The sequence below is a fragment of the Condylura cristata genome, unplaced genomic scaffold (genome assembly GCF_000260355.1).
Source record: "Condylura cristata isolate star-nosed mole 26May11 unplaced genomic scaffold, ConCri1.0 scaffold00023, whole genome shotgun sequence".
NCBI lineage: Eukaryota > Metazoa > Chordata > Mammalia > Eulipotyphla > Talpidae > Condylura > Condylura cristata.
In genome coordinates, this window is record NW_004567124.1 from 409,792 (window position 1) to 434,933 (window position 25,142).

Consider the following 25,142-nt stretch of genomic DNA (forward strand, 5'->3'; position numbering starts at 1 on the left):
TTCTGAACAGCCAGCTTCACTTGACCAAGGGAAACAGCTTGGGGAGGGGGACAATGACCAAAGCGACCTCATGCCTTAAAGAGAGCAGGGAGACCCTGGCTTCCCCCTTCCAGGCTGAAATGTCCAGGAGAGTACTTCCTGAGTCCTGAGGGTTAACCTGTTTCCACACACTGCAGAGAAAAAGGTTTCTACAAAGGCATTTATTTTCCCCAAAATACACCCCCAGTTAACAAAATTTTTCAGAGTCCCACATTTAAATTAGAAATTCTGACATCTTCCATTCCTGGAGAAGGGAGATGGCCATGGGAGGACATCAGTTTACTCCACAAGAGGCTGGGGTCACAGACAACCGGAAGCGTCTGCCTTCGCCCCAGAATTAGCACCATGGTACATGTGAAGTTGAGTTTGTGTGTGGTGGGTTAGGGGGCACTGTCTCCATGGCCCCTATGTGCTGCGGCTCTAGGGACCTGGAGGCCTTGGCCACCTCCACACCTGTTCACACCTGGAGAGACACTGGAAGCCATCAGATTCTTGAGCTGTGGCAAAAGACTCCATTCCTCTCTCCAGGTCCCTGCCCCTGCTCGGGTAAGGCAGTCAGGGAGCTGTGGGCATAGAAGAGGGGTACAGTAGGGAGCAAGGCAGGAGCCCCCCAAGTGAACCACAGGCTATAGCAGGCAGGTGTCAATTTCCTCACTGACATCCCAGAGAAGGCAAGGCCCTTGTCTTCTCACTTTGGGTCCCCAGCACCTAACAGAGAGCTGACACCCCAAAGTTGCTCAATGAATAGGACCTGAATGGATAAACAAAAGGAAAGGAGGGAAAACACAGAGGGAAAGGAGCTACTCCCCAGGGGGCGGCAGGGGTGCCCAGAGCCACAGCACATGCAGCAGTGTTCCCATGGTGGGGGTCTGGGGGATCGTCACAGGCACAGTCCCAGGCACCGGAAGAGAGTGGGCAGGGGCAGTCAATACGTGGTCCAGCACGTGTGCCCCTGGGGTGGGGGTGTCTTCACTTAGAGTGGGAAGAAAAAGGCCAACATGGGGGGGGGGGCTCTAGACGAGCCTGGGCTACAGGTGGGAACAAAGGCTGAGAAATGCTGACTAGCTTCTCAGGCCCATTAGAGGAACAAGGTGAAGGATGAGCATCGTGTCTTTGGAGAAATATGACGGAGGGTCGAGCTGGATAATGTGTCCATTGGAGAAACAAGGCAGCCAGATGGTCTATGCAGCATGTTCAGTGCAGAAATAAGGTGTCAGGTGGTCTGTGGATTGTGTCCACAGGAGACAAGGCAGCAAGATGGTAATGGATCATGTCACTGGAGAAATAAGGCAGCAGGATGACTTGGGAGTCACGTTCACTCAAGAAATAAGGTCGCAGGGTGGCCTATGCATTGTGTCCTTTGGAGAATGAGTAGACCTGCTACCATGGGTCTCTGGGGGCAAAGGGGGGCGGGGGGCGCTGAGTGCACAAGACAGCTGCTGGCCCAGGAATCACACAGAGGTGCCAGTGCTGCCAGAGGCAGGACCCCCAGGGGAGAGACAGCAGCTCCATGGTCCTCTGGTCAGGCTATTTCTTGTCCATCATCTGCAATTCAGTGGAAACAAGGGGGGGGGGAAGCATCAAAGGCCAGGAGTTCTAATTTGGGGAGTGCCAGAGCCCCTTGTCTGAGGCCCAGGGAGCATGTGTGAGGGGCCCAGCAGCCCCTATGCTAAGGGCTGCCCTCCAGGCCCACACAGACACAGCACAGACAGGCCGAGAGGGGACCTGAGGGAGATTAGCCAGCCAGGCTGCCTGTCCATCCCCCGGACCTACTCACCCTATGCTCCTGCCTCCCTGGTTCCTCTGCCTGGCCAGCTTTCCCTTCCCATCTCCCTGCCTGTCCATCAATCTGTCTTCCCAGTCTGGCCCACTTTCCGCTGCTCGAGGGGGAAAACCCCTTTCTCCTTCCCCACTGACTCTGCAAAAGCAATACTGTGGGGGATCCTCCTTTCCTCTGGCTCCTGGTCTCCATGTAGAGGGGTGCTTGGTAGATTGTCACCCCTGGCTTTGTCACCTCCCTGACCTGAAGGGAAAGTTTAGAAGGACTGGGGGGAGCCATCCCTCTCCTATTCTCAGGGCCACCTGTCCCCGAAAGTAGCTCTCCCTTCTGGGGATCACCTCTGTGCTTTCTCCAGTGTGGTCTGTGGCTAGGAGCCTGGCTGTTGTTTGGGGGAGCAGGGTCAGGAAGCCACCACTCCGCATGCCAGGCCACATGCTCTCTTCAGAAACCAAATAGACATTTATCTCCATCTGCTGGGTCCTTCTATGCCTCATTTGGTTCAGAACAACAGGAGAACATTCATTTCCCTCCCTCCGGACTCCAGTGTAGGTCTCATTACTGCCACTGAACATTCTACAGCATTTTAAAAGCTGGCTTTAGAGCGCCTTTCTTTGTTTGTCAGCTGGCTCAATCCTGACAGCCACTCATAAGGGAGATATGACAAGATTTGCCCCATTTCACAGATGAGGGAACAATCCCTGGGAGCTCATGGGCACAGAAGAGAGCCAAATTTCCTGCCAACCAGGGGGCTCTTTCTTTGACACATCAATGCCTTTCCAAGGCCTCTCACTCCCTGCAGAAAGCTGGATCTATCACCCAGGGTAATTCTGCACAGGTACTGAGATTCCCCCCCCCCCCCATCCTCTAGACACATCCTGAGGACAGGGCTGTGATTGCCCTTCTCCGGAGAGGAAAGCCAAATATTGGTATCAATGTCCAAAAATTGGGTGAAACTTTTCTTGGGTTGCCAAAGCAACCCAGGAAAAACCTAACTTCTGGCAATCAACCAGATATGGTGACCATATCTGGACAATCTGTCCCAAGGAATATTTTGTTCAAAACACATATTTCCGTACAAACACACATATGTGGCTATTGGCTACTTTCAATAAGAAAGAATCTCCTACTAACCTCCAAGTGACCCCTCCCCCATGTCCACTCACTTGTCCCCCACTCACCTGCCAATGCATTCACTCCCCTTCCACATCCCAACGTCCCTAATAACTGCTGCTGTTAGACTATGGGCACATAATGACTGTGAACATTCACCCCCCGACCCCCAAGGCCCAGGCACAGGGCTGCCCGTCTAAAGAGACATTTGCTAGCCTCACTTGTGTTAGGGGTCCATTGCTTGGTTCTGCCCAATGGGATGTATTAGTCAAGCCCCAGAAAAAAATGTACCCCCTTCTTGTTTCTTCAGAGAGCACGGGGACTGGCATAACCACATTGGACCTGGCTGGAGAAGCTCCAAGTTGAAGAGATTGGAAAGCAGGTAATTGGAAACCTGGGCCCATAAGGTACCCTATGCTTAGCCCATTCTGGGAGAGAGACACAAACTGCTGTCCTGGGTAGGCCCCTGTCATGCTGGGGTCCTATTAGAGCAGTGGAGGCCTTGCTTGCTCCTCCCTCTCTCACATCATGGCATGCTCTTCCGGGGAGGGAGCCTCAGGTCCGAGTGCAGGGTAGTTATCACCCCACCTCCAGCAACCCCAGCCTGCTCCCCTCAGCGGGCATGCACATAATCTCTAGCGCATGTGTCTTTACCTTCTTTGCTTTCAGCATGTTTCAGGGGTCGCAGGGCTGCAAAAGAAGGGATACACAGTGAGGGGGAGCCCTGGAAAACAGTGGGTTAAGGGGTGGGCAGGGGGACTGGAGTCCAAAATGAGGACTAGAGGACTGGAAGGGGGAGGGAGGCAGTGGGAATCGGGGATAGGGATGGGGGGAGGGCAACATCACAACAGCCCAAGTGGGGGGTCTCTGTCATCTGTCATGACCCCTCTGAACCTCAGTTCTCCTTGTGGGGAGCACTCCCCTGCCCTCTAGATAATGGAGATCTAAGTGCGCAGGATGTTGCAGAGCTGACACCAATCTTCCAGCCAACGCTGCTCCCCACTCCCTCCCCGCTGCCGACCACATCTGCCTCTGAGCATGAAGAAATGAGGCCTGATCCCAGGGCTGTCTCCACGTGCCACACCCAGACACACAGGCAGAGAATTAACTGGCATCATTTACAGCAGTCCCCAGGTATCAATCTCCGGCCATTCCTTCTGTGGAGGTGGGGAGGGCCCAGTGTCCGCTGGCCATGTCCCAGATGGCTTGGCAGGAACTGTCCCTTCCAGGCCAGGTGCCCGGGTGGGGAAGGCAGTAAGGCCTCCAGCAGTCACAGGCCTTAGGCACATTAATATAATGAGATAACAGGTTGTGTGCTAACCCTCACAAGTTATGAAGGCAGACAGTAATAATGAAGAGAGTCTCAGAGAAGCAAAGCAACTTGCTGAAAGTCACTAATTTATACGAGCTGAATCTAGAACTGAAACTAAGCTTTCCTGTCCCCTGAGTCCTTATAGCCCCTAGGAAGCCACCAGACTCCACAGTTCAAGGTGGATGGGCCTGTAGATGGGTCAAGGTAGACAGGAGGGATGAAACGGGAAGAGAATCAGGGCAGCTCCGCCTCCAGGCCTGGGCAAGGAAGGACCTGACTCCAACCACAGGACACACTTTCACCCTGGGTCCCTCCCTCAGCCAAGACCAGCTCCATGCTCACACTTACCGGTCTTGGCTCCTTCTCCTTCTCCATCGGGGTCCTCTGCTCCTGGAAGAGCAAACAGAACTGTTTCCAGTCCTTCTCTTCCCACTACACTGCCCTTGGGACGCAGGCTGAGCAGCCTGGACCTGAGGTCCAAGTGCTGGGCACAGAGGCAGAGCCCAAGACAGCACAGAGCAGAGCCCTGTGGCAGATGAGGGGACTCCGAGTTAGGAATCCAGTGGGCCCCCGGCCAAGGGCCAGCAGCTCGCCCCTCTACCGGACTCCCCACCGCATCACCTCACTCTCCCACTCGCTCCCCTACCCAGTCCTTACCACCCTCCAGCATGCACATGCACCCATCCTTTCACAGCTCACCCCACATGCAGCCTGTCACCCCACACGCAGCCTGTCAACTACCCAGTTCTGCCCCCCATTTCACCTGGGCCCTCTTCTTGATGAGAGATGACCAGACACCGTCTTTGCCTACTTTGACTACCTTCTGCTCTCACACTTCTTTACTCATGTCTCACCCACTCACCTACCACTCACCAGTCAATGTATTAACAAGGTCAAACCATCTGTCAAACTCACCAACTACCACATCCAAAGGCCACTCATCCTGACACCCCCCCACCCCCCTACCCAGTAAATGGCAGTGGCCTCAGACTCCCACTCTGGGGCTGACACACCTTCTCATAGTGACATCCCACCTGTCCTTAGCCTACTCGTATTCACGGACACACGCTTACCCCCTTCACCCCCCCATCACACTCGTTTGCACAGACACATTCATCCCCTCATCATGCTTCAGGCCCACACACCCGCCGCTCACTTCACTCCCTTCCACACTCACCCTGCCACATTTGCACAGGTCAGGCAAGCTCACGCTGGTCACATACAGCCTCAAGATCACACAGGCCCAATTCAGCAGCATTTGCATACCCTTCTCATGCTGACATCTACGTGACAACCAGAAGACACACTTTCACTCACCTGCATTCTCCTCTTCACAGCTCTGTTTGATCTTTCTCCAGCACACAAAGGCCAAGGCAACCAGCAGCACCACCAGACAGACAGAAAGTCCCACAGTCACCCACAGGGCCTCAGGGGGGAATGTCATGGGCTGCCCTGGGAGATGAAGAAGGGAGAAGAGGGAAAGGCTGTTATGCCTGACACCCATGGACCTGTGGTCAGCACACACTGGCTTCAGAGTATGAAGGGGAGACTCACACACACAGTGCTGGGTCCCAACACTATGCGGGAAATTCTGAAGCAGAGGAGGGAGCTGAGCCACAGAAATATTCCAGGGAAGAAGGGGCTCTTTCCGTGCTCATCCATGGCTACTGCCAGAGTTAAACATGGATCAGCTCTGCCCTCCTCTGACCAGTAAAAAGCAGGGTTCAGACTCGCACACCCAGATTCCTGTGCTGGTTCCATACAAAGTCCCCTCCTCATACAGGCGAGACCAGGTTGGAAAACCAGAAGGCTGAATCCCATAATACTTTACAAGGCACAAAGCTGCCCAAAGCAAAATACAGGCCAAGGGCTCTAAAGTAGGCCAGCCCTGCGCTAACAGAAACAGGAGGCTGGGTGGCAGGGAGAGAGGAAATTAGGCTGAGAGGCTAAAAGTCACGTCCTGATACTGGTCCATCTGCTCACTGCGGGGTGCTGGAGCCAAGGTCGATGGATCCCCTGGGATGAATTCAGAGACACCCCCCCGCCTCAAGCCCTCAACATTTAACTGCCAACTACTGTATCTGTCATTTATCCAAATTTTCGAAGAGGTGCCTGACACTCCTCCTCCCCCCCAGAGTCAGCATCTTTGTGCTGGCCTGTGGCCTTGGGAAAAGCCTCTTTCGAAACTGGCTTCACCTAGTGTCAGCTAGTGTCTGGCTTCCTAGTGTCTTAAATGAAAGCACTTTGTTTGTTAGCTACTACAGTTTGAAATAAGGATTTTTCTCTGAGATGAAGTAAATGCTCTCCCCGCAGTCATGCACATGCCACAGGCCCTTTCTGCACAGTGTTAAGGGCATCTGATCCAGGTGGGCACTGATGCTCCTGAAGACACCTGCCATGGGACCCCTCAACTCCCATCTGCCCTGGAGACTCTCCGGACCATGCCCACCATTCTGATCACTGCCCTGAATAGCTGGTATTTCTTATTCTCTCTTGTAAACACACCAGTCAGATGGGGAGGGAAATAAGGAAAATCACACAGAATCTGCTATCCTGACCCCAGACTACACTGGGAGGCCCCTATGAAAGCTCAGTCGGCCCAGAGAGAAGGAATGAAGAGACAGAGTGCTCCCCAAACACAGATGGAGACTCCCTTTCTTGGCCTGTGTGAGCCTGAGCCCAAAGTGGGCCCTAGAGAAGAGAAGGGTGCCTGGCCTAGGAGCCCACACCAGAGATTGAGGGAATCCCACATGGGCTGCGCAGATCTAGTGTTTGGCCACAAGAGGGCAGCAGAGACAGCCCAGCCCTTCAAATCGCAGCCTAGGTGGAGCTCAGCCCTGGAAACGCCTGGACCAGGGGTGAGGGGCTGGCCACCTGGAGAGGGCCAGCTGTTTCTCAGGATCTCAGAATCAGATGGTATCCTGGCCACGCAACACCTTCCTTCCCATCACCAGCAGCAACTCCTGCAGCAAAGCACTGCCTCCCCATGTCCTTCCGCCTTGCCCTAGAACTCTCGCCCACACCTGGAATCTATGCCTGATTCCAGGCAGACACTCAGCACCCTGAATAGAACCACAAGAACCACCTAAAGTGTTTTGAGGAAGCCAGTATCACAAATGAGTCTCGTTAGCTCATTAAAGCAAGTTCCATAAGGATGTCTTGGTGGAAAATTTGAGACACCTGCAATGTACAAAATGTAGGAGAAGTAAAAACTCTTCTGCCTGCTAGCTCGTTTAGAAAAAAGCAACTGTTCCCTCCACTCATCTCCAGCTGCTGGTCTACCCCGTCCTTACCTGTGATGGTGACCGAGCCGTGAGCATCCTGCTGCAGCACCGGGTTGCGCACGAGGCAACTGTAAGTGCCATTAGCTCCCAGCACCACCCTCAGGACGCTGCGCACGTCGAACAAGCCCTGCTCATTGGCCATCTGCGACGTAGTGACATTGCCGGTCAAGGGCGCACCCTGCCCGTCCTGCCAGTACACCTCTGCCTCCGGATAGCCGCGGTAACTGGAGCAGGTGACGGTCACCATGTCCCCAGGCCTCAGGTCCTTATTGGGCTCCAGAGTCATGCTTGGTTTCGAGTAGGGAGCTGGAGGGGTGCAGAGGGTAGAAGCCATGGGTCAAGATGAGACCAAGCAAGGGGCATGGTGGAGGAAAAGTGCTAGAGGTCAGCCCTGAGGCAGAGGATTAAGGGGCCCTGGGCAAGGTGAGGGGTGTACCAAGGGAAGGCACCCCCCCCCTCCCTGCGCTCACCCGCCACCTGCAGGCTGACTGCGGCACTGCCAAAGTCACGGATGCTCACGAAGCAAGTGAAGCTGCCCTCATCAGCCACGCGCACGCGCTGTAGCCTCAGAGATGCGTTGCCCTGAGCCAGCAGTTCAGGGAAGAGCGAGGTGCGGTTGGCATAGGCGCTGCCCTGGTCGCGGCCGTCGGCAAAGCTGTGCACCAGCTGCTTAGTGTCGGTTAGCTGCCAGATGAGGCTGAGCTGTGCCAGGCTGAATCCGGGCTCCGGTGAGAAGGAGCAGCGCAGGGTGGCATCGGTACCCACCAAGGCCACCACAGGATCTTCTGGAACCTGGACCTCCACGGCGCCTGAGAGCGGGGATGGAGTGTCAGCGTGGCCAGGGAGGAAGACCATGGTCCCCTTCCCCTCTCAAGTTAACTCCAGGCCCTGTCCACACTCCCTGCAAGGCCCGAGCCCCAAGGTAAGTTTATTACTTGTGGTCCTCACTCATTCATCACGGCTCTATTAAGCACCCACTGTTTGCCAAAAGTAAACGTTATAATGCAGAGGAGAACAAGACCAAGTCACACCCCTACAAAATTTACATTTTAATGGGGCAGAAGTACAAACTGGCACACAACTTTTCATTGGCCTGTGATGAGGGGTGTGAAGTAGACAACTGATTAGAAAGTCATGTGGTGGCTTTTCCCGGTACTTTGCACCTGTGTGCTGGTCGTATTTTCCCATTAAGTATATATCCACTTTATAAATTGGGAAGAAGAGTATGAAAAGAGTGTACACAGAGGTTTACTGGTAATATAGGTTAATGGAGGTTTCCCCTGGATGAGGAAAGGTCATTTCAAGTGCTTTTTCTGTTTTCCTAAAGCTTCTATGCAAGAATGAAAGAATACCCAAGATTTTAAATATAGTGGTGAGGCACAATCTCTCTAACAAGCTATTAAGCTGAGACTTAACAGGAAGGAAGAAGAGCCAATTTAAGAGTGTTGCAGATAGAGGGACAGCAGGTGGGAAGGCCAAGCTTGCAGCTGAAAATATCAGAAAGGCATGGTCAAAGCCTCTGGACACGGGGCAAGTCCAAGCCAGACCATAGAGGCTTTGAGACGGCAGGAAGGAAGTTAGGGTTTTCTGTGTGCAAGGGGAAGTCACCTAAGCACTTGGGGCATAATATGGGCAGCAGTGCTTGAAACACATTCTGCCTCTGCAGTGCGAATGCACTAGAGGTGGTTTCAGCAGTCCCTGTAAAAACAGTGATGGCTCCGTTTCCAGAGGTGGCAGTGGCGATGGAGAACACGAGACAGATTCAAGCTTTGTGAAAGCCCATAGGCTTGCTGATGAATTCCAGGTCAGGGAAACACAGAAACATGTACGTCTTTTACCTTCCCTGGAAGCAAGGGCAAGCATATCCAAGAAACCTACCCCCAGTGGGTTTCCCTGCCACCCATCCTATGAATTTACCCCACCCAGCCACCTCTTTCCACCTGTTCCAGTTCTTCTTTAAGTGTCAAAGTTAGGGGCTCCCACAACCTTTCTGTTCTGTGGTTGTCTCTCCACCCTGGCATTGTCATTCTTGCGTACGGTCAGGTTAAGTGTGCAAAGCAGGCATACTCAAAGCAAGTGAAACTCAAATGTCTCAACACAAAACTTTTGAATATAACACGCACTAAAAGCTTCTTGTATTTAGAAAAATAACATTTTATGATTTGTATTTTTGTGAATTAAACACAGAGAGGGAGTTATAATGTTGCAATGCCATCGCTATGCTACAGGCTATAAGCTCACCCTGGATTCCTTGCTGTGTCCAACCAGCTTGAACTGCTGGACCAGGATACCCCTTGTAAGGGGTATTTGGGGATGAAACCCAGAAAACATCCTTTGTCTAGAGAAATCAGAGCAGCATGGATAGAGATGTACTTCCTCCTTATGACCAGCAGACGGCGCCATACACTTGGCTTTGTCTTGCTGGTGGCAGCACAAGGTCGTGCCTCCCTCAGAGCACACAGATAAGAATTTGAAAGATGAAGTGGATCCTATTGAAGAGGCTGCCATTATTGCATGCTGGCTCTGTGCCAAGCGCTACATGGAAAGATTTACATCATTTACTCAACATGGTTACTGAATACCTACTATGTGACTGGCACCCATCTTGGCCCGGGAATAGCATATGCTCTTTGAATAGTGGAGGCAATAATAAGCAAGAAAACACTTAAGGTGTCAGGTGGAGATAAAAGTTGGGGAGATGCATAAAGTAAGACGAGGGACATGGCCTGCTACTGTTACCGGGTAGCCAGGAAATCTTGCTGAAAAGGTGATATTTGAGCCACGGTTGAACAAAATGAGGTATCAAGTCAGGCAGACTTTGAGGCCCAAGTTCCAGCAGAGGGAATAGGATATACAAAGGCCTAGGGAGGAACACATGCACACGGTGTGTTCAAGAGACAATATTTTCGCCTTTAGTGTTCACAAGAAATGTAAAATGAGTTGTCTGTTAGATCCCTGGGACAGGGCACAGGGCCTCTGCTTCCCTGCTGGACAGCGAGGCTTTGCAGGAGCTGAGGTGGGAGTGGGTTCCCTTCCCCTCACCTGTGAGGCAGAACCACAGCACGCCCAGAGTGGCGGCCACGGGCACACTCCTGCCAGGGCTGTGCCAGCGATGTAGCATCTTCCCAAGAGGCAGCTGACAGCTGGGCTCTCCGTAGTGGAAGGCTGCCCCCCGCCTGTGAGGAAGAGGAAATGAGGCCTTTGGTGAGGCTTTGTGTCAAATGGTCCTCCCAAGCCTTCTGTCACTTCATGTCCTCTGGATCAACTTGGGCGGAGGTGGGGCCTCCCTCCCATTCCCAAGGCTCCTGAGGTATGGTGTGTTTTCAGAGATGCAGGCGGGAGGTAACTGAGTCACTGTGGAGGCTGGACAAGAGGAGGCGGGGCAGGGCAGCTGGGCTCCGCCTTTCAGAACTGAGATGTTTGTCTACTGCTACAAGGAAACAGCAGCAGGCAGCAGGCACAGCTTGGTTACTGCCGCAAGGATATGCACAGCTCACCAGCCGGCAGGCAAAGGACCTGAAGCTGTGGCCAGACCGAACAGGCTGAGTGTCTGAAATGTATCCTGAAAGCAGCTGGGATCACTGGAGGCTCACGATGACTGGGCCAGCACCTGTGGGTCATGGAAGCCCTGGGCAGGAACGATGAGCAGGTCTGGATGAAGGTGGCCCTGGGGGACACAGAGAGGATGGAGTAGGGGGGAACATGGTTCTGAGCCCAGTAACTAGTGTGACATCCCCCAGATGAATATGGGGAGCTTAGTACAGGCGTGTGAGGTCAGCAGTGTTGGTGCAGACTCTTTAGGGCAGAGTTCCAGGAGGCACCTGGGTGTCTGGGGGAGGGGCTGGTTCTGGAGCGATGATGTTAACTAGATAATCATAGTACATGGGGTGACCAAGACCCACCAGGAATGAAGAGGCCAGGACTGGGTGCCTTAGGGCTGGAGCAGGACTGAGAGGTACATACAGTCAGACCTGAGCCAGGGGCCTCCCAGGCCTCCCTGGGCCCGGTCCTGCTCCTTCCCAGTCCTGGCTGCTCCTCAAGGTGTTTGCCTTAGGCTGGCTGTTCCCACTTGTCAGGCTGCTGCGTCAGCCCTGTAACCAGGGTCAGCCTGTGCAATCCAACTGAAATTCACTATACTGGTGTAGAAATGTAATGGTGTGTATCCCTGCCACATTCTCTGAACCGCATGGGGTGGCCTCCTATTGCCGAAGATTTAAAAAAAAAAAAAGAGCACCCTGAGTAGTGAGGCAACATTGTTAATATGATGTCATTTGCTGGTCAGCACAGCTGAAGATGGGGTTTCCCAACCTTGTGTCTAAAGTCTCTGCCTTTCATGAAGCAAAGCTAGCAAACCTCATCAGCCGACAGCCATAAGCATCAGTTCCTGTCACACACTCTCAGCCTCAACCCATCTGATCCCCGCCAAGCACCCCACCCCCACACACTGGAGGCTGGGTTGAGGGACTCCCTCAGGCCCAACTAGGTGCTTCCTGCCCAATACCTCCCCACCCCCCCACCACACACACACACACACACACACAGACCAGGGAAGTCCTTAGCACCCACTTCCTCCCCAGATGCTTCCGCCAACCTGGCAGCCTCCAAGCCTCTGGCTGCTGAGTCAGCAGCCTTCCCGCTCCATTCATCAAGGCACCCCCTGCGGGTACCGCATCCTGTCCTCCAGCAGCCACCACAGCCCACAGGAAAATCTGTTACATGGCAGCGAGAGGGACACGACTGAACCCTCAAATGCCTGCCTGTACTAAGTAGGTTCTGTCATAGCCACATCAAGACAAAACATGTAAGACCTTCAGTGGAAAGGAACTTTAATACAATCAGTGTATAATACAGAAAGGACAGAAAATATAGTTTCTAAATCAAACACCCAAAGTTACCCGTCCCCTCGTGGGTGAATCTACCCAAAAGGGATTGGCCCAAAGCAAGGCCTGACAGCCCACCACAAGTCTAAAGCACCTTGAGGCAGGGACTCATAGAAAAGGGTCAGAAATGGCCAAACAAGTCTGGGAGGAAAAGAGCAAAATCAAAATCAAGATAAACGCTGCCATAGTGAATCTCCCTACAGGGCTCTCACCCACATCTGTTTCACCCAGTCCAGGGCCAAGAGACAAGACAAAGCTTCTTCACATGTCTCTCTGTTCCATGTGCCTCCCTCAGGTCACCTTCTGGCTCCCTATCCTGCTTTCTTCTCCTTCAGTCTCCTCTCCGGATTCTTCTCTTCCCCTGCTCAGCTCCACCCTCTGGTCCCAACATGCTTTTCTTTGGTATTGATGGGATTTGTAGTTCCAGTATCTGGGGTGGGGGTGGAGCCCATGAAACTTGTATCTGTAGAGGATGTCGTTCAGGACATTCTTTCCCCCTTACAAAACCAGCAGTACCCCCCTATCCCCTGCCCTGGAAGACCCAGGGACCAGTGTTTAAGAATCCAGTCTCCCTTCTGCTCTCACCCCAGAATATTCTTCCTGGGCCACGTGCCATACCTTTCCCACCACAGCTCTGTCTGGCATCTCCATCCTGACCTGTGCCATCACAACTCCTGGGACCCTCTCTACTGCCCTGCTGTCTCCACTCTGTCCCCACCAAGCCTATTCTCTGAAGCCTCTTAAAACCTGAGCAGGAATCTGCTTCCCCTCCTACTCAAGAACTTCCCATGGCTCCACATTTACCACTGAAGTAATCCCACATTCCTTTGCCAAGCTCTCAGGACTGTAACTTTCTTGTAACTGTCTCCTCCATACACCAAGCTACTTCCTGCCGCTGGGATTTCACACCCCAGTCTTGGGAATGCCTGCCGTCTACATATATGTGAGACTTCAGGGAGCAGCTGTCTTCTGCAGACCTTTTAGGGTCCACATGGCCCAATGATGGGATGCTTTTAGGCTTGCTCCCTTTGAGTCCTTTCTTGGACTCTGGACCTAGGAATCTTCCTTGCCTTATGGCCTATTCTGGAGAGAAGCCTGACAGCACAGAACAGAGGACATCTGAGAATTGCAGGGCACCAGAAGCTCCTAGCTCAACAGCGGGGCCCCAGAAATCAAATGCAGGAGGGAAGAATACATGTTAGCGGTAGTTGCTGCTCAGGAAGGGAAGTATGGCCTGGAGACAAAAAGCCAGTCACTGTTCCTTGACACTTGGGAGCCCCAACACACAGCACCTCATGGAGATTCCAATCTCACATTGCACAGAAGCCAGCCTGCCCACCTTTTCTAAATGGGAGTTCTCTGCCCAGGCAGGAGCCCCGAAGCCACACTGCCACCCCTTCCCACTCCTCCTGCATCTCTTCCTCCTCCTCTTCCTTCCTTTCTTCTTTCTCCTCTTCTTCCTTCTCCTTTGTCTTTCTCTTCTATCCCAGTCTCAGTTGAATGTTGGGATTCCAAGGACCTTGCCAGGAAAGACCACAGAGCAGGAGTGAGGGGCACAGGACACCCCTAGTCTAAGGGTCAGGCTACAGCACATTTGGAGCCAAGATGTGCTCCCATAAAGCTAAAATCAGAAAACAATGTCTGAAACTGGGCTCTATACCAAGAGGCCCTGGACATGGAGATGCCCATGAGGAACCATCCTGCTTGCCTGTACCATGACCACCAGCAGCACCCCATTCCCCCCAATCCCTGCAGGGGAAGCTTGGATAATACTTCCCAAAAGAAAATGAGAGGAGTCAGGTCACACTATCAAGTGTCAATGTGTGCTAACCAGCAGAGCAGGGAAGCGAAGCTGCTGACAACTGAGTGGAAGTCACGGGCAGCCCATGGACCCAGCTGTGCCTGCAGCAAGGCGCACACGCAGACTGCTCCTGTCCTCAGCCAGGCTCAGTTAGGCTTCTCTCACCTGTGATTGAGGGAGACTTTGCATATACATTCTTTCATGTACTCACTAATTCATTTCACCACTCACTAAGTTGGCAAACACTGGGAACAGGGAGGAAAGACAGTCACGTGCTGTCCTCAAGGCACCTGCATTCCAGTCACACAGATGAACATGCACATCATTCCCTGGGGAACAGTCCAGGATACCACTTCAGCTACAGCGAGGGTCACTTGGAGGCACCTCAGAGACACAAGAACCCTGAAGATGAGTCCTGAAGAATGACAAGAGCTGGCAAAGTGGCCCCTCCCAGCTCCAAGACACCTGTGCTTCTGCACTGCCTGTCACCTCTCTTTGAAATAGTAACAAGTGATCCCAGAATCTGGCATGGTCTAGTTCCAGCTCTGACACTTTGCTGTGCAATCTTAACAGGTGACTTTCCCTTTCTGAGTTCAGTGTTCCCACCTATAAAGAGCTTTGCTGATGCTAACAGAAAACCACTCATACTTTAAGCTTCCATGTGCTAGATCCTCAAGTCCTAGTCATTTAGCTGTCATCCAGGTCACACTGAAATGTGTAAAGTGGCCAGGGCAAAAAACACTAGGTTCCCTCTTATGTGTATTCTAGTCTGTAGAGTTTTTAGTTGAGCACAGAGTCACCTGCCTAAATACTACAAATCCCAGGCCCCCTTATACCTGGGTGTGGACACGTGACCATTTTCTTGCCAATCGCGTGTGAGAAGAACCTGATGTGTACAACTTCTGGACCATGTCCTTAAAGAGAGAGAACATACTCTCTCCTTCCTCCTCCACCTCCTCCCCAGCCCCCCACCCCCACTGTCTAGAGCACAGATGCAGTGAGCCATCTGGGATCACACTGACAAAGGTAACACCCTAGCGCCTGCAGCGGAATCAATCCCAGACATGCCTGAACTGAGACGGGGTGAGCAATAGCACCTATTGTGTAGTCACTGTAATTCAGGGTCTTTGTTAAAGCATGTGAAATACCAATCCAGGGAGCCAGCCTTCCTTACTTCTCCTCCTCCTCTTCACTGGTCAGAGCAACAGAAGGAAACCACTTAAAATAGGAATTTCAATATAGGACTTGGACACCATCCCATCTGCTTGGGCTTGGGGTTATCTGTATGGGAGGGAAAGAATCAAGGCTGTATTGAAGGTTTGACTAAATGGCATATGTGGGCAGACAAAATAAGAAGGGGAAACCTGAGAATGAAGCACAGTGAGGGGAAAGAACAGCTCCTTCCGAGCTTGAGCTTAGGTGATCCATGCCAAAATGCCTGATGGACTCAAGGGCACAGAGCTGGAGTTCTGCTCTGGGTGGTTATAGAAGCCAAAGTTGAGAGAGATCATGGAATGATAATATCTGCAACAAATTCTGGAGAAACTGCAAAGTTAATGGTCTGGTGCCAGCACAGGAAACCTCTCCCTCGCCGCCCGTAACTTCTGTTTGGCCCTGCGGTCACAGGCACAATCTCCATAGGGTGCACTGGCTTTTGGGCAGCTTGCATTGGCGGAAAACTTTACCTTCTATAGAACCAAGACTCACTCTGTCCAGCTCTCGTCAGTCCTCATTTGACCCCCGGACACAGAATACAGCTCCCCTCCCTTCCAACAGCCTGTGGCCCTCTCTGCCTGGTGATGTCAGCATGGCAGCCATCTCTCGGTATTCGCCAAAATAACCTGCAATAACACTCACACCTGTGACCCATGACGAGAAGTCAGTTGTACACACTGCTGCTGAGGGGTGGCTCAGCCATTCTATCCGGATCAGTTGGGGGGTGGAGTGGAGTTTTTTAGTTATTGTTGGTGGTGGTGTTTTACATCCAAAAGGGCAAGTTTAATCTAAAAAGGGAGGGTAGAGTAGAGGACACTTGCAAAGACACAAGCAGGCAGAAGAACCTGAAAGGGAGGCTGGCCAAGAGAAACACTGCACAGCCACAGGGGCTGAAGGGCTGCTGCTGTTTTGTAGTTATTACTACACTTTATCTGGTTAAGCCAAGTCCATCACTCCAACTGCCGTAATCCAGTGTTATCAGCAGCCATAGTATTGGGACATAGCTATGACCTATTCGAAATGTCCTAGTTTTATAATAAAAATTGGAAAAGCGTTCGGAAAACAAATATATAGTGAAAATATAACATGGCCAGTTCTTGGAGGCAGGTTTATGCCAGGTATCATGGGAGTAGGGAGGCTTAGTAAGGACCTCAGAGAAAGCGCCAAGAACCTCAGAGAAAGAGGTTTCCATGATCTTGGCAAAAGAGCAGTGCCAGCCAACTCAGAGAGCCAAGTGAGCTCCCAGAGTCCACTCTCGGGCCACAGCGAATAAAGAAGTTAGGCGGTGGGAACAAGTCATCAGTTAGGATCAGGAGACCCCACGCCTATTTATCCATATGACTAACGAACAATTGGCAGGAACCGGAAAGGTGCCTCCAAACCCAAGTGTCCTAAGCCCATTTATCAAATTGATGGGGGTCACGGCACCCCCAACCCTGTAAGCAGTCCCAAACTGTTTGGGACACCAACACAGTAACACCATGCTAAAGCAACAGACCAAAGCTGCCTTTCAGGAAGGCAGGCCTGAAACGTGGGAAACTCAGAGCACCTCAGAAACCTAGGAGACCCTATGGGCCCCAGCCAATCAGCAAGAGACGTAACACAGAGACGCCCAACGGCCAAGCCCCCACTCTTTGCCCTCTGTACCCTTATAAGCTGCTTTTCAGCCTCTCATGGCAACCCATTTGGGACCCTGCTCTGCTCAGAGATCCTTCCTGTCCTTCCTCATATCTATCAATAAATCTCTTGCTTGAATTCTTTCCTCATGGAAGACCAAAATGGACAGAGCAGATCCAGGAGTCCCAGGACCCTCAAGGTGTGATTCATTGGGACTCAGGAGATGAACAACAGGAGGTAGATGGGCATTAAGGACCCTATATTGATTCAGGGCACAGTCAGTAACTGGAAGGCTGAGATCTTCCTGCTGCCCCTTTCCCTACCGTCTACCTTAGACTGTGCTGAAATACTCACAGCTTCTCAGAGATCTTATCTCCAAGTTCACTCTGTACCAGGACAGGCAATCCCAGGGGCCAGAAAACACATACATTCAAATCAGATTACACCTCCCCATTGGCCTGAACTTCAATTGCTGCTTAACAGCCTCTGCTTCTCCTTTCCTCGACAAGCCAGCAAAATAAATGCTGAGAAGACCTTCCTGCCTTTGGTGGCCAGTCGATACTCTTAGTTAATTGGCTCCGTGTCCTTTATTCTGGAGTACCTCCCTGGTTCTCAACTGACTCCTTCTAGTAACAGGGCCCCACGTTCCTGCAGGGAACCTGGTCGGATGGTGCTGGTGGGGCTGGGCCCTAGCCTCTGTCTCAGCACGTGACCAGGCCTTCTTTTTGAATCACTGATCAATATGCAATGTTAACCTTACTGAAAAGGTTGGAATTTTAAAGGGATTTTTTTTTTTTAAGGGCAACTGTTGACTCAACATAAGAGTCAGTGGTAGAATTTCAGGCCCCCAAGTTTTCCTAGATTATACCCTCCTGTACAAAACACCACACCCCCCTCCACCTGGATGTGGTTTTACTGCTGGTTCTCGGAGTTGAATCAAATCTGGGATCAGCAAATTTCTCCAGCAAAGGTTGGACAGTAAATATTTTAGGCTTTGCAAGCCATCTGACATGTGTCACGACTCCTTGACTGCCATTGTAGCAGGAGTGCAACCATGGACAGATGAACAAGCAGAGCTGTGTTCCAAAAGGACTTTATTTATGGACGCTGAAACTTGAACTGCATATAATTTTCATGAATCACATGAATTTTCCCCCAACCATTAGAAATGTAAAAGCCATTCTCAGCTTGTGCACTACACAAAAACAAGTGGCAAAAAATTCAGACGATGGGCCATAGCTTGAAGGAAAGGGTTCACAGAATCTCTGGCACCACTGCTCAAAGATACCCAGGGAGCAGCCAGATAGGGAACAACAGGGAACTGGCGCATGAACTATGGTGTAGCCATAGAATGGGATCCTGTAAGCTTTTCCAAAGAATGGGTATTGATAGGAAAATAAATATGTGTCATGCCGTTGGTTGAATAAAAAAGTTGTATGACCTCCTTTCCAGGTTAACTCACTGTGAAGTCCCATGCTCCAGATCCCCTGTATCTCCCTCCCTCTGTATTGCATCCATTTCCTCTCTACTGCTGAAACCCCTGAGTCTTGCTCCTAGGATCTCCTCAACTCTACTATTTTTTCCCAGATGATTTCATCCACTCCCATGGTTTTAAATATCATTTTAAGCTGGTAACTCCCAAATTTACTTCTTCAGTCCACACCTCTCATCCGAGCTCTAAACTTAAACCCCACTGTCTCCAAACAGCTGTGTTCCAGTGATGCACAGGCAGGGCCCTCTTAACTTGCCCCTCTTGAAACTCTTGATTTCCCCCTGAGCCTGGTCCTTTCTAACCTTTCCCCTTGGCAAACGTACCACCTCTGCTCACGTCTGAGTTTCTCGCACCCCTACCGTCCATCCATCACCAAGAACAGCCCCTTCTAACCTCACAATAGTTCATGAGTCTGCAAACTACAGACCAGGAGCCAAATCTGACCAGGCCCACCACCTGTTTTTGTGCAGCCCACCAGTGAAGAATAATTTTATCTTTTTAACTGGTTGGAAAAATCAAAAAGAATATTCTGTAGTGCATGACAGTTATAAAATTCGAATTTCAGCATCCATGAACAGTGTCACTGGAACACAGCCACACTTCATTCCTTCCCACCCAGCCTGTGGCTTCTGTGGCACCACCACACCAGCATGGAGTAGTTAGAATAGTCGCGAAGCCTGAAATATTCTCTCGCTAGCCCTTTGCGGGAACAGTTTGCCGACCCTGGATATATCTTTATTCTATCCCTCTCCACCTCTGCTTCTCTCTCTGTTCTTCCAAGTCATTATCCTCTCTTAGCTGCATGGCCATTGATCTCCCCACTTTCATCTCCACCCCCCATTCCATACTCCAGTGTACACCCTACACAGCAGTCAGAGGCAAGGCTAGAAAACATCCAGTATATTGTGTCATCACTTTTAAGTTTATCAGGTGGTCGACAGAATCCCAGCCCGGCATCATAGCCCAGGTAGGCCTCAGCCATTTCCTACATGGGATCCTCTTCCCTGCCTCACCGGGTTTTTGTATACACAGTTCCTTCTTCCTGGATGACATGACTAACAGGATAAAGATATCACGAGGGTCACCTTGGCAGAAAAGCTGGGTCAGAGTCTTCCACTTTAAGGAAGTACCTCTTTTTCATTGCAGGTTTCCTAGTATCATGCAAACCCCTCTGAGCTAGACTAATGTATTCTTAATTGTGGCACAGGCCTGGCACACCAGGGGTGCTTCATGCATTGTTTGATGAATGAATGAATGAATGAATGAATGTAAAAATAGAGAGATGGACAGATGGATATTTTTAAATAGGAAAAATTCTGAAAGTGAGTCCAGCAAGACAATGAGATGAATCTACTTCCACTTTCTTCTCTCTCTCTTTTTTTAATTTTTTATTTATTTCTGCATACAAGAGCTGGGGTATAAGCCAGAGACATGGCAGGGAGAGGATTTAGCAGAGTGAGGAGAAGAAGAGGTGGATTGACTGAAAATACACTACTGAGGGGAGCAGCAGGTGGGGTCAGAGAGGTCTGCCGTGTCAAGTGGGTCAGCTCCCTGGCCGGGGATTGAACTGATGATGCAGCGGCTGCTGATAGCTTCATAGCTCTGAGACTTAACACTTTGTGCCACTAGGGTTGCCCTGTTTCCACTTTCTAGTTAATATACTTCTATAACTTTGAAGAAGAGACAATATTCTTTTACTAGTAATAACAGAACAAAGAAAACCAGCAACACCAAAGACATAGAAGGATTTTACACCAGCCCCCCACCCCTCGCTTGCTAGGCCCACACCCACTGCCTCTCTAGGTCTTGTCTCCTAAACCCTCAAAGGAGGGCCTGGGCCACAGTTCTGTGCTGTGACCATGGTGACATGCTGGACTGACAGTTACAAGAGGTTTCCTGAAAAATTGAGCCCCAGAGTTTGAGAAGATGACGTTGAAGTCAGAGGTATGGGTTCAAATCCAGACTCTATAACTTCCCTGTTATGTGAATTTTTGAGAAACACCCTCTCCAAGTATCAGTTTGCTCATTTGTAAAATGGGGGTTATGAACTCTCCCCCCACATAGGATGATTATAGGGTACAACTGAGCAAAATTATCTAAACTGACTTCATTAGGACTAGGAGGTCTGTAAGATCTGTAAGTGGATGGGGGCCTGAGGAGTGAGGAAGGGGGTTCTCCAGAGCTCCCTGGAAGACCTGCCCTTTGGCTGATCATCTGCACCAGTTTGGACCTTTTGTGGGCCAAGCCAGCCACCAGGCACCACTCCCCAACCCTGGGATCCCAACCAAGACAAAATCAATTCTTCCCGTCAAAGTGATTTCTGTGTGAGTCAGGCAGCAATGTGTCATCAGGGCCAGCCCAGCAAAGAAAGGCCAAGGGTTTCTTGGCATCCTCTGCCTACTTTCCCACTGCTTTAGGAAGAACAATGAAGAGAGGAGTACAGGAAACAGCAGACACACTGGCCTTCCAAAGCCACGCTATCCCCACTGGGGCACCTTCTCCCCACTGAAGTTGGGGCACTTGAACCAAGAGGAGGCAAAATCAGAGGGAACCACCATTTCAGTGGTCTGAGAGCATGAACCTGCAACCTCTTCTGGTTGCAGGTTCACCCCAAAATGAGCTTGCATCTTCTGGGGGCTCAACAGTCACTTGACAAGGCAGCACGACAGCATCTCAGAACTTGAGGTGTGTGTAGGGGTTACTCATGGTTGCACATGTGTGCAAGTCCACACACATCACCACCAGAGGCACAGAACCCTGGGAGAAGTGGAAGTTACACTGAGCCTGAAAAGGGATGGGAATGAGGGAAGCGGAGAGAGGAAGGGAAGGGATGAAAAAGCATGACAAATCCCAGGGCAGAGCCTGGTCGAACCCTGGCATGCCCGCAACACATATTGGCAGCTACTCAAATTCTATTGAGTCCTGCTAGGTGCCTACCTAAATATGTCTGCAAACCCCATCCCTTCCAGAAGGTCTTCCAGATGTCACGCAGGCAAGGGCCATCTTTCTCCAGATGTGTTCAGCTTAAACACCCCCCTGCCTCCACCTCTTTAAGCTCCTACTCTCAAAGAGGCTCATCCTCAAACCACTCTACCATCCCCTTTCCACCTAAGTGCCAGAGTACTCAGGTCCCCCCAGGGTTTCCCCCTCAGGCAGGTGGTTCCCCAGGTCCTCAGAGTGTGAAAACTTCCTTGAGTTCTCCCAAGCCAGTGCCCATCTCCAGACCCATTTATAGATGGAAAGCTGAGCGTAGAGATGGGGGTGAGGGGAAGAATCAGTCATCATTCACCATTAGAGATGACCAAGCACCTCTAGACCTCACACCCACTTATTAAATGGACTTATCAGGATACAGCTGGAGCTCAGGAGGAGGCAGGCCTGACTGAGTTCAGGGCTCAAATTTGACCTCTGGGTCCAAATTCTGACTCACAAGCTCTGTTACACCCAAGGCCAAATCCGACTTAACCATTTTCAGACTCAATTCCACACCTCAAAAGGAGGAAAATAATTCCTACCACCCTCACCTCTGGGCAAAGTGGGATCCTTGTATTGACTTTAGGAAACCCTACCTCCCAAAAGTACTATGGCTCCCTACTCCAAGGCTCCCGACAAAAAAAAATGCTTCTGCTCCCAGTGACTTCCCTCCAGTGTACTCTCTCAAAGCGTTAGGCATGTGAGGAGCCATTGTCTGGACTGCAAAGAGAATGAGTGGGAAAATGGGGGCAGCTGGCAAAGCTGGAACTGTATGGAGGGAACGCTAGAGGCACAGTGTGCTGCAACCAGGCCTCTAGAAGGGCAGGAATGCTCGGCAATGGTTTCCACTGGGCTGTCATGTCACCGCCCCACCCCTCTGGTGAGGCCTGTCCTGGCCCTGCCCCAGCTCCCAGTTGAGTTTCCTCCGCTTTCCCTGGGGGTCCTTAGCACATCTTGCCAGGCTCTGGAATGGGGTGAGGCCTGTGCCTGACTCTGGAGTGGCAAAGAGTCAGTTCTGGCAGCAGATAGCTTGGCATTTGCAGTTTTGTGTCTTTAGACATATGACATGCCCTTTCTGGGCTTCCCTTTACCCATCCACACAACGGAGCGAACAGAACTGTGATGATGGTTAAATGAGATGATATCAGCGCTCTACCCTGCAAACCCTGAACACTCAATGCTTCCATCTGGAATCTCATATGCCGGGGTGGCAGTACTGGGGGTGGCAGGCAAGGGGTGTTTAACAGCATGGGTGGCTTTCTCCCAGATGTTTGTTACATTTTCAATCAATGAGACCAAAGGAAGTTTCTCCAAGATCACCAGGACCAGGTCCTAACCACTTCCCTCTGCCCCAGGCCCTGGCTATTTATGCCCTCCCCCTGTCACTCCTGCCCAGGGGCCTGAGAAAAGGACAGCAGTGAGAAGTGACCACCCACTCAGAGGATAAGCCTCATGTGCAGTGATTTCATCCTGCCCACCCTCTTCCTCCTCCTCTGACCCCATGACTCAGGGTCACGGGCTCAGGCTCCATGTGATCTTAATCTGGGAGGTTGCTTACATTTGGATCCAACCAAGAGCCAGCCAGCAGTGGACCAGAGGACACGTGCTCTCACACTCGCCAGCCACCTCTCTGGGTGCTGTGCAATCCTAACCCCTGGCTCCATGACCTCACTGCTCTCTGACCCCAAAAAGTACTGCCTCGTTTATGTCAAACCCAGATCTAGCTCCAAAGAATATGGACTTCTGACCCAAGAAAAGGGTTGGGGGAATTCCCACAGGAAACTAAGAGTCAACCGCTCAGGAATAGGACATGGCCTCCTCGGAAGGACAGCACCTCTATGACTGTCCACAGACATGAAAGCACCCAACCAGACTCTGTCAGCATCTGAACAGCTTGACACTGGCCAACCTGTTTCCATCAGGTGCCCATGCAGAGCAGAACCAGGAACAGGAAGGAAAATTAGGTAGGTCCAAAGCCTGTCTTCCTCTCCTCCTCTTACCCCCAGTCTTCCACCCCCACCCCTAAGCCACCATCCACACAGTTATCTCACCTCTAAAAGGCTGGATAGTCTGATTGCTTGGAGCAAGCTCTGGAGTACATTGGAAAGTTCACTGTCTGCAGATGGGAGAAATGACAGGGTTAAGAAAGAAAAGAACAGCAAAGATCAGTCAGGGGATCAACAAAAGCAGTGCTGAAGCCTCAGTGCAAACCTCACTCCCTCAAAAGACTCCCTACACTAAGACCCTTAGTGCAAAAACTGACAAATCCTGTGCTCTAAGTCACCAAGAAAAAATCCACTGACATCAGGAGTGGCCTGATGTCAAGCTGTGACATATTTAATATGGGGGAGAAAGATTTGCATGCTCAACAGTTAAGGGCAGCGTTAGTGCTTAAACTTGAGAACTCCAGCTATCAGGGAGATAGGTCACCTAAATTAGTTCCTTTCCCAAAAGAACTGGAAACATGAGCCACACTAATACCTCACAGGCCACAGCTCTCCTCCCCTCCCCAACACTACTGTCAGGCCAACCTGTCAGACACATTTACAGGACTTTCCTTCAGCCTCCAAAAGCACCCCATCTTTGTGTAGTCCCCCAAACTACAAGGAAAGTTGCACAACATCAGTTTTCCTAGGAATTCTGGGAGATCAAAAAGAATTAGAGGTGGCTGAACTAAATAAAGGCTTCTCTTAAAGACAGAAGAGCTTCATTACTTTCTAATGTAGAAGCTGACTGCTGAAGACGGTCACGTGTCAGAAAAGGACCCAAGGTCTTATTGTAATGATGAAATCACAAATTTACAATTGATCACATCCAATTTGAAGGGAAATTGCTTTTCTCAATTCAGTGGCACCACCTCTCCCCAGTCTTGTTTTCTTCACATTTGCTTAACCTTTTTCCTCAGCGATGGATTCCATATCTGAGTCATCTATCACACATTTCTCTGTAGGGTAGGGCTGACTTAGAAATAAATGTTCCTTTCAGGCAGTTACTGCCTCACGCCCCAAACCTGACAATTTGGGTGCTGAAGAGCAATTGAAGTCCATGGGACAGGGAGATTCATTGTCCTCCCCTCCCGTGCTCTGCCTTCCCGCCATGGTGTCCAGCTCTCCACTCCATCCCACCCCACCAACTCCCGGGGGACTTCCTAACGGCCCCACCCCTGCCCCTCCCTTTCCTTGGCCTCCCTCAGTCTCCCCACCCCGCACATCTATTCACCCTTTTCGGGAGATCTGCTGTCCTTACCTGCTCTCTGAATATGCCGCGTCAAGCCCAAAGCTGCCAGTGGCAGGCGAGGGTCATCCGCTCCTTTATGCCAAGCAGAGTGGACCCCTCCCCCACCTACTCCCTGGGGTTTCCCTCCCCGGCCGCTCCCCTTTCGGAGCTGTTCAGGGCTTTTTTCTCCCAGGGCCCGGAAGCCTCTGCTCTCCACCTAGCCCCAGCTAGAGGCTTCATTAAGCTTTCCAGAATCGTCCAAGCTGACAGATGAGCCTCCATTCCCCCCCGCCCACCGGGGCCTGTGATCACAACTACCCACCCAGCTTCCGGCAGCCGCACTGTGTGAGGTTACCCCACCCCCACCCCCCACCCCGTCCCGGTGCTCCCGGGAAGGTGGGAAGGGAGGCCAGGTGGGGCAAG

At 51.4% G+C, this 25,142-nt stretch overlaps 1 protein-coding gene across 1 annotated transcript; it reads right to left on the bottom strand.

Moving 5' to 3' along the window:
- Window positions 1-204: 204 nt before the first annotated feature.
- CD276 (CD276 molecule) lies at window positions 205-24,829 on the bottom strand. The gene is made up of 9 exons (XM_004687602.2): window positions 24,750-24,829; window positions 23,555-23,619; window positions 10,568-10,701; window positions 7,996-8,334; window positions 7,535-7,831; window positions 5,559-5,693; window positions 4,590-4,631; window positions 3,584-3,619; window positions 205-1,584 (listed from the first exon to the last, which is right to left on the bottom strand). The coding sequence occupies exons 3-9, from the start codon at window positions 10,644-10,646 to the stop codon at window positions 1,562-1,564; spliced, it is 951 nt and encodes a 316-aa protein (XP_004687659.1). The 5' UTR covers window positions 10,647-10,701; window positions 23,555-23,619; window positions 24,750-24,829; the 3' UTR covers window positions 205-1,561.
- Window positions 24,830-25,142: the final 313 nt, after the last annotated feature.

What these genes read in the sequence shown, in the direction of transcription:
- CD276 (XM_004687602.2), bottom strand. Translation starts at nt 10,646, where the DNA reads ATGCTACATCGCTGGCACAGCCCTGGCAGGAGTGTGCCCGTGGCCGCC. An exon ending in GCTGTGGTTCTGCCTCACAG is followed by an intron (nt 8,335 to 10,567) that starts GTGAGGGGAAGG and finishes CCCCGCTCTCAG; the next exon opens with GCGCCGTGGAGGTCCAGGTT. An exon ending in CGGCTCGGTCACCATCACAG is followed by an intron (nt 5,694 to 7,534) that starts GTAAGGACGGGG and finishes TTCATCTCCCAG; the next exon opens with GGCAGCCCATGACATTCCCC.